Below are 10,458 nucleotides of genomic sequence, written 5' to 3' on the forward strand. Positions count from 1 at the left end.
AATTTAATGCAAAGATCCTGATATATTGTTACAATAGCAGTTAAAAAATATTAAAAATACGTAGGCACAATTTTTTTCAATAATCATATAAAGTTCGAATTTTAGCAAAATTTATCATGTTTAAAATTTAATAATTATTTTGTAGTTAAAAATTTATAAAATGTTCCAACTTTTATAGCTAAGGATTGAAAATATAAAACAAGGTTCCACGTAAATAGGTTATATACAAATTACTTTATTCACAATAATATCATCAAATATACTTAGTAATATGATAGACTGACTGACCGTTTTCGCTCAGAATCGTTTTTCTTACACAATGATATTATATCACTGAATTCAAATTTAACACCATATATTAAATCCTACTTGTAACCTACTGTACTTCAGAGTGACATCGACTTACCCACCATCTTTTTATTCGTTTCCATGGTAATAAATGAAGCGTTAGAAATTAAAATCCCATTTTTAGCGGCTTTTCGTAATTTTTCGGTGGTTTTTCCCGTGGTAAGTACTAATACCTATTGATAAAATCGAAAAATGAATTTTTTAAAAAACTATGTTGATCCAATTTTCTAAAAGATAAGGTACTATATGTTGAAATCGAAGCACTCCTTCTGGTAGAAATTTTTATACAGGATATACATAAAAAAATAATAAACACTATTATAAAACCACTATAGCTTCCTCGCTCCGCCCAGAATCTAAAATTAAAACTACATATTATTATAGTTCTAAAATAAACATAACAAAAATATGTATTTTATATTTAGATTCAACTAATTTCTATAGTCGACTATGTGAACTTCGTAGTTAATTATATCATATCTTTTCTTTTTGAAATTAGTAATGAATTTTATAGTATTGAAACGAATGAAAACATACCTAATACAGATTCAAAGCCTGACTTTTTATTGTAAGGTTATGATATAATATAAAATATTTATAAATATAGAGTCATAAAAATTATATATTCATCTATCCTAACCAAAATTTTGTGGGATCTTCTTAAATTCTGCAGGTAACCAATTATTTGGACAACCCTAAATGTATAAATATTTATATTGTAGATAAATATATTAGGCTTGTAAGTTTTAGAAATGTATTATAATGGAAACAATTGGGTTATCGATACTACAAAAACGGGTTTAGAGAGATTTGAACTTTCCGAAAAGTTTTATATTAGATATTTTAGTTTTTTGTATGTCGATGACAATAGAAACTACAATGACAATATTTTCGTTTATAGAATACAAATTTTTTTAACAATAAAAACATTTCCACGAGAATTCCAGTTTAACAGCGTAGTTTGTAAAAGTCTTTCTGATTTACTTTGTTAACATTTCTAAAATAAACACTTATATGATATTTTATAATCAAAAAGTTACAATAATTTATTTTTATTAATTTACATTTTATTCATAGTTTTCTAGTCAACAACTCAGTGGAAACTAAAAAGCAATAGATATGTCTGTCTATAAGCAATGTAAAGTCATTAAATAACTTAAATTAGATGTATAATATATTATAAATCAAACAGCTGTTATTAACATCTAACAGTGTATAAACTGACCTCTTGGATTATAGTAATTATTTATTTAAAATTTAGTCATCAATGGTATTCGTACTAATAATATTGTATTTACAGGTGACTTTAATAAGATTAAATATATTCCTATATTGTGATTTTGTTAACTATAAGTCTGCACCAATCTATAATATTATTATACCTAAGTATAATTTCCAAGGACTTGCGGTTGCCATCATTTTGTATATGCGCAGACCACGTATCGCCCTATTTAATCAAGTACCTACTGTGTATTTGAAATACACTACCCAATAATATTATGATTATATAATAATATAGATACATTATATACATTATGCCTCCTACATAATTGTTTTGTTGTTTCACGTTATTTATCATAGATACCTGTTGTTTTTTCATTAATGTATAACGTGTGTAATGTTTATCTAATTTAGGATCTTAAAAGTATACCTTATAATTATATTTAAATTGTATTTACATTCAAGATGTAAACATTTTTTTCGGATTAGACATCCCGACATTATACCCTATTAATTATTATAAGTTAGACATGCGCATGCCAAATGTGATTTACAACTCGTTATTCTCCTAAGAGAATACTAAACCATTTATTTATGACGTAGAAACTTCCATGTGACACGTGTTAATTACAAATTAAAAAACTAAATAAACATTTAGTATGAGGAGCATACAACACATAATCTCAAATCACAATTTGACCACATATTTTTGTAATAACTTAAAATGTAATTCACGTATTTTTAGTCTTAATAGGTACACGTCATTATAATATGTAGTCGGACAGTCGACCGACAACATCCAAATAAATATTGAGGGTAAGATTTTTTTAAACTCTTTTTTGTAATTTTCTTATCCGTGAGTCAAACTTAATTAAACTTAATAAATTAATTAAACAACAAATGTAAATAATAATTTAACTATACAATGAAAATATATTTTTAATTGACTATACATGATAATTTTGTTATTAGCAGAGTTAGTATAAGAATAAACAATATTCAAATGAAAATAAACTATCATCCAATAGATATAAATATTATATCATATCCTACAGAATACTAATGAACTTAAACGAATTGACGGCCAACCAAAAATAATTACTGAGACACCGCCCCAAGACGTATAAGTAATACTTTCATGCTATATTACTATTGCAATATACTCGTGTGATGTCTTGTCAATACATTAAACATTGTTCTAAATTATTATGGGTTATTTAAATAGAGTCTAATAACATATTATTAGAACCAAAGTGCATGTTACTCAATGCCGCTATAGAGTGCCAATAGCGTTTTGTTTTTGTTTTTAAAAAATCTTTAGTCATTTATCAATCACTGGAAGTCAATTAATAATAAATACATGTAATGTTATCATAATTACTATCTAATATTATCTATGTTACATTTGCACCACAAAGTAGATAAACATTTTTTTTTTTTAAACTGAAGCCTTGGTTTTAGAAATAAGAGTTACCTACCCAAATGCCATTGTATATGACTTTCTTTGGTTGTTTGATAGTTAATGTAAGTGACCTATTTAGAAACAAGACTAAAAATTAAAATTCTCCTATAAACAAAAATTTAACCTTCTTTCGTTAATAAAATATTATACTTATATTTATAAATATAATGTTGTATGTTTGTACCTACATCAAACTACACTGAAAAATATGTTAAACAATAAAAATGTATAGTACAACAGCATCCGGAGATACGTCATGTGTAATAGGTACATTAGCGTGACTCATCAAAATGATGTAACAATTGATTAAACCAAAAAGTCACATAATCCAAATACTATTATCAATGACTCTTTTTAATAATGGTAATTAATAGAACTGGTACATAATTAATTATGTTTAAATTATTTATGTTTAAAAAAAAATAGTAAAACTAATAAAACTACGGTGTAAAAATATAATAATAATTGTTATTTGAAATTTGTTTGGTTAATTTCAATATATTTATTGTAATCATCCAACCCGCCTACTTCTACACTATAGTTAGTGAAAATTTATTCATACAAAAACATAAACCATTTTATTACTAAATATTATATAGGTACTTACTTGTTTCCATTTCTTGCTGAAGTTCCATTAAAATACCTACCGTTGGCCATTTTTTTTCCACCAAACACAATTATAGTTAAATATTGTCAAAATGTCAACATTGTATTGATTCAGCTATTATATTATTATATTTAAATAGTTTATAACATGTATTATATTATTTACGAATGCCTACCTAGGTTACGTGTATAGGTGAGTACCTAAAATGTTAATGTAAACATCAAACACTAATTTCATTATATTATTATCATTATTATTAAGATCTGCATTATTATTACTATTTACTATTCATTATCAATGTTTTAATGTTATTAACCTATGTGCGTAAGTAGGTACGATCATAAAGCGACCATATCATGTTGACGTATTTTACTGTATTATATTATGTATTTTGTATATACGTATATAGGTACGGCATACCAGTAAGATGCGTCTTATAAGTATGTTGTGTAGTATCCAATAACCGGTTATCATTTAAAATAACTTAAGGCTTCAACAAAAAGTAAGAGTGGCCGCAGTTGGTCAAGTAAAAACTATTGGCATAGGTATCTATAACATTACGAGATTTCACGTTTAAACCTGTTTTGATGGTGTGCTGCTGCTGCTGCTACTGCTGCTGCTGCTGCAATGATACGTAATAATATTATGTTTCTGAGCTCAGAACGCCGAATGTTCTCGATACGGTTATGAAATGTAAGACACAGCATTTTATAATATTATATGTTTATCAATTATCAATAATGGTTCCATTTTATTCGGTTTGATTTTCATACACAATATTCGTGCGGCAAAACCACCGAATGGCCTTTCGGAGTACCTAAGTACATTCAACAGCAATAAATAATATCATGGTGTCATGTGTATATTATTATCCCGCGGCTTAGAGGTTGGCAAATTATGTAATAATTCATGCAATTATAATCCCGTGCTGACATTTTAATCGACAAAATGTTTACACGTTTCAAACAAAGGCCAACCGTTCATAGCACGTGCGTCGTGTACCTACTTTTGTTTCAGCCGACTGATCGTAAAATTGTATTTCACTTTTGTTTCGTTTTTAGAACGTTTAAAATGTGAATATCCTAAAACTTATTTCTTTTCACAATTGCCACGACTTAAATACTTGTATACTATTCATTGAATGCTATTATAGATGCCTATACGCGTTACAGTCATAATATCAACAGCGCCTGTTACATTAACGATCCTTGAAAAATAAAATCAAAAAGAAATCTGTACCTGATTTGAAATAATATTCACTGAACTACAACCATAAAACTATTAATTTCCTTTGTCGTTTAACCAAAAAAAACGGCCAATCATTCACCCGTGATAATATTTCATTAATACAACGTATTTTATATTATATCACAATATGGGAGCTTCTATGAATGCTCGTCTTGGCATTAATTCAATAGAATAACTCGGGATGTATAATGCTAGAATCACGACCAAAAACCATTATAGTTATTATGTTAAAATAATAAACCTTAGGTAACCTTCAAAATAAAAATAATATTATTATTTTGATGATAATAGATCCATTGAAGTTGACGATCTAAACGTGTGAAAATAGGTACAATATGCTACTATGGTAATAATAGTGTAATACACGGGCTCTTTACGTAAATGATTTTTGTTATTAAACATTGTTTAGCATTTAAAGGATGAACAATTTTTAATTTTGAGTGAAAAAACACAAGTAACTTTATACTATAATCATAGTTTACAATTATTGAATTCACTCGTTGCTAACAAACAATAAACAACAAACGTGTCTACGCTTCCGTAAAACAGTTGTGAGCACGTACCTACGGTCCACTCTTTTTTTACACAAAGTCCAAAAAAATAGTAATACAGAAATAAAAAATTAAATGTTATATACAATATCACAATATTCAAAACGATCAAGATCGGTTATTAGCCTATGCCTACTCTAAATTAATAATTTTGACAAGGGTAAAGGACATCAGTACTCGTGTTTTCACACTATAACAAGTTTACGTGATATAAAATTAAAATAATAATTATTGAAATTAAGTTATTTTTTAACAAACTTAACTTTAAAAAACGTATTTATCTTATCGTTATAAAAGTATTGTATATAAAATAAGAAAATAAGAAAATAACTAATGACTAGAATTGTATCGATCATAATATTATTAGAGTTACAACAATTATTATTTACATAAATCAGCTCCCGAGTACCTATGTCGTTCCCAAAACAATAACAAATTGTAGCAGGGCTAAGCAATATTTAGATCAAAACATGAGCGAGTTCGATTGGTTAAAACGAATTGCACGAAACGCGACGTCACCCATCAAATACATAATTAATAATAAATTATGAAAATAAATTATATAAATTAAAAAAAAACGAAATTCTACGTATGCGGTTACGAGTATAAATGCAACAATAAAATAATGTTCCCATAACGACGTAAAGTGACGTTAAAACTCAGTCAAAAAACGTAATAATTAAAGTGTGGTATAATATAATATTATTATTATGGTCCCGTCATCGGGGTTTGAAGACGACCGGGGAACCGTGAGACCTATGGCTCCGACGCGGACAAGCGACCAAAATCGAAAAAGCCGCATAAACCTACCGGAATCCGATCGGTAACGTCTTCCTCGGGACCTGAAGCCATCCTCGGAATGGTCTCAAAACGGCAGGCCTCGGTGAGCTCACTGCCACGAGTTAAATCGATGACGGGGACACGAACGGTCGTGATGGGGTGGAAAAGTAGGGGGGTTGTTTGGGAGTCTCGAGATCTCGATCAGTTTCCGTTGCGCAGGTTGGCGCTGGACACAAGGTTCGCCTGAATCCAGTGGTGGATCTCCAACGGGCACTCGGGCTTTATCCTGGGCGCTTCCTGCAGGTCACCGGGGCTCTCCTTGGCGCGCTTGGCCAGCAACTCACCCATCAACACTTCGACGTCACAGTTGATCACCCTCTGCCGGCAGTGCACGATGGCGTTGACGAAGTCGTCGCCCCGACTCACGAACCGGTGTTCCATGTAAATGGAGTCTCGGTCCCAGTAAATGATCCGGGATGATATGCTGTACAGGCTGAACGTCCGGATGAACTTCCGGTACCGGATGCTGGTGCCACCCTGCACGGGCAGCCCACCCTTCTCCCGTATCGCCGCCCACAGCCCGGTGCGCGTGTAGAACTCGGTCCGGGCGAAGTCCACCTCCCGCAGGTACCTCGAGTTGTTCATGTGGAACAGCAGGAAGTCCACATCGGTGGTCAGGCACGCTGAAGAGTACGAAGTGGTGTCCAGTATGTGCACGTACTTCTTCATAATTCGGCACATGGTCGCACACCACAGCGTCCGGGCAAAATAGTGCACCTCGAACACCCAGTAAAAGACCACGATTATCAGCAGCGCGGTCACCGCGAGAGTGTACGTATCGCACGTCAACAGGAAGTTAATCATTTTTACTCGGTTTTCTCGCACTAAAACGTTTAATATTATGATATGATTATGACTATTGTATTTATATTAATAATATCAAAATAAAACTATTTGCGATACCAAGAGCAGCGCGGAACCATTTAATCTTTTTTCCACGCTCGGAACTCTGGGCCCCTGCTGCAGTCGCGTCACGCAAAACGCACAGTGCCGCGGGCCATCGCGTCTAATCCGTAACCGTTTCGATAGACCCTTAGGACCGAACGCGATGGTGGTTGTCGGAGACGCGGCCGGATATTAAAAAATAAATAAAAACAGGCGTACGAATAAAAACGCACTTTGGAAAAACGTGAATTATTTTAATTTTATAATAATAATAATATTATAATTTTCTCAACGAATACCGTATTATTCACACCATTCGCGTGTCAACTGCAGCTGCGCATGACCATCGCACGGGAAATAGGTAAGTGCACAAGTCCGATAATAATAACATTGTGATATCGACGAAATAAAAACCGATATTTCGTATCTATATTATAATATGATAGGTAGGTATTAACGCGGAACAACGAATTCGCATAACATTCAATCGTCGCGTTGTAATTTTATGTTCTGTCTCTCGCGCGCGATGTTCGGCCGTTTCCGTCACCGTGAGAAATATGACTGCGCGTGTGTGTCGATTGCGGTCCGACTCGTAAACATAAACAAGAATAAGACGTACGCGAACACGAGTCGTCGGACGGCGGTGGTATATAGCTAATTCGTCGACGAGAGACTTGCCGCTCGTGCAACCCCTACCATCATTATCATATTGTTATTATTATTATTATTGCTATCCGTATTATAATAATATTATTATACATTGCGATAAGACGTAGGTGGACACGCCTATAATGTTATTATTATTATTGCATACTTTTTGATGACTGTTCCGACTACGGTGTTCTCCGACGCCGACGTCGCTGCCGTAAGCAAAAAACAAAACATGTCTGACCGTACGTTTTTGTTATTTATTATTACTTGATTTTTTTTTTTTTTCATAATATAATAATAATATATTTCGATTGCGTGCAGCCGTCGCATGTCGCCGATAACACGCTGTCAGTATAATACGTAGGTACAGTCGGAACAAACCTTACAAACCTACCAGTTTATAAGGTCAACGCGTGATGAAATCGCCGCAGGAGTAAGTATCACTTGGTCGGTGACCGTTTGTCGGCTCTTGAAATCTCTCGCATAGATGCATTCACACTTATTGGTTTGATACCATCTTCCGGATAAAACGATAATGTAACAATATTCAAGTAACAAATTTTTTGGTGACTCAAAAGTAAAAGGTACAAAATTCCAAGAACTTTTTTTAAATAATTGAGCAATTTCCGACAAACTTGATTTTGTTTCTTTGTTGTGATTCAAAAATTAATAACTGTGGGGACTTGCATTTTTCACAAAATATTTCAATCAGCATTTTCTTGATCTGATATAAATTTCAAAATGTTCAGGATATTTCTGTGCTATACGTAAACATTTGAAATGTTCGAAATATTTTGGTTTTTTTTCAACTTATGTATGATTAAACTTTTGTTTGTGCGTAGAATAACTTGAAAATGTAATACAACATTCCTCATAAATTATTTTTACAGCAGTTAAAAAATATCTAAAATATCTAATCTAATAGCATTTATCATTTTATAGGCATTTAAAGATTTCGAATTGTGTTGGTTTTTTTTTTATAAAATAATATGTTGATAAAAATATTAAGTTTAAAAAGCTTGGAAATTTAAAACAAGAGTTCTTGTAAGTTTTAATTGTAGCAATTTAAAAATATTGAATATACAATATAATCACACTTTTTTTAAAAGCGTTTTAAGATTACATTTTGACAACATTAATACAAAACTAGAAATTGCAGATTATTTTATAATTAAAAATATATAGGTACAATTTTCAATTTTTATAGCTAAAAAATTTGGATATATGTACAAGTTTTTGATAACCTGTTCTTGTAGCAATCTAAAAATTTAAAAATGAATAATAATTTCAATATTTACATTCACATTTGTACGACAATTTAATATTTTAATATTTCTAAGAACAATAATAATCTTAAATATTTAACTGTGATCAAGTTCCGTATCTAAGTTATCATTTGTTGAGTAGTTTACCATATAGTGAGTTTTCACCTTGGTAACATACATATCATAAATGTTAGGTTTTTCCAATGATTTATTTCAGACTTCAAAGTTGACCAAGTCACATAGAACACATTATGGTAATGGTAATCATGATTACACAACAATATACGTAATATCAAGCTCATCGCTCAGAAAAAATCATCACCTATATAGGCTATAATACAGCATTTCGAATATCTGTTCCAGAGTTTAATTATTAGTTAACCATATAAGTAATAATATTATGTTTGAAGGTCAATTCAACGTCAAGACAATTAATTACAATCAGTTATCATTATATTATATTGAAAACAGCCTGCTACATGCCTACATATTATAACTCTTCCTGTTAATTTATAACAACGTTTCTTCGACGATTTCATTGATAATGAAAAACCCGTTTGTTTAGGATTGGTATTTTTTCGAACAGCGACGCATAAATACATTAAAAATAATTCCCATCGTGAAAAAAAATCGAACGAATGTTCCTGACTCCCATTGTTTAAATCAAAATATCAACTGGTAAAGTTTAAACCATGTGAGAAATATTGTTAGATCTACTAAGTTCACAGACAATATTTGTAACATTTACAACACTTACACAGTTACACGTGCCATATTATAGGCATGTTTGGCATTTTTATGTTGTTTTTTGCCGCAATTTGACCTGATTACGAATCGTGTTTATATATTAGTCATATTATATTAATATCAATACCTACCTAAATAATATAGTAATATAGAAAAAAAAATTATATTTGATTACCATGTTATGAAGTTTACCTACTTTTTAAAAATAATTATATATAATATCTACATAGAATTTTGTGTTCCTGTATAATATTATAGTGACTATAGATGAAAAATATATTAAATCTACGATTATTTCAATATGGGAAATATATATTTTAAATATCGACTTATTTCACTTTAATTTTTAGTCAAGTAATACAATTTCCAAATAATATTATTTCAAAACTATAGTAACATATTGAACGTAGTTCATATTTTAATATTATTATGAATTCATCATTACTTTAACATATTAATATGATGGGTTTTAAAAATATCGTCATGCCAAAAATTATCTACCTACCTACTTCTTGAAAAACAATATCGATAATGTCCAAGATATTTTTAAAATAGTATTTTTCAACTTTTAAGATATCATTATCTCAAATCTGAAAATTTACTTTTCGGCTGACAGGCGACAGCTGGTTATAT

At 30.7% G+C, this 10,458-nt stretch overlaps 1 protein-coding gene across 1 annotated transcript; it reads right to left on the reverse strand.

Annotated features, from left to right (window-relative positions):
• Window positions 1-5,258: 5,258 nt before the first annotated feature.
• On the reverse strand, window positions 5,259-7,803 carry LOC100574263 (protein THEM6-like). Its single transcript, XM_003242108.4, has 2 exons — window positions 7,181-7,803; window positions 5,259-7,101 (listed from the first exon to the last, which is right to left on the reverse strand). Exon 2 carries the CDS (start codon window positions 7,079-7,081, stop codon window positions 6,419-6,421), a length of 663 nt encoding a protein of 220 aa, XP_003242156.1. The 5' UTR covers window positions 7,082-7,101; window positions 7,181-7,803; the 3' UTR covers window positions 5,259-6,418.
• Between the last annotated feature and the right edge of the window lie 2,655 nt (window positions 7,804-10,458).

Source organism: Acyrthosiphon pisum, chromosome A1 (assembly GCF_005508785.2).
Source record: "Acyrthosiphon pisum isolate AL4f chromosome A1, pea_aphid_22Mar2018_4r6ur, whole genome shotgun sequence".
NCBI lineage: Eukaryota > Metazoa > Arthropoda > Insecta > Hemiptera > Aphididae > Acyrthosiphon > Acyrthosiphon pisum.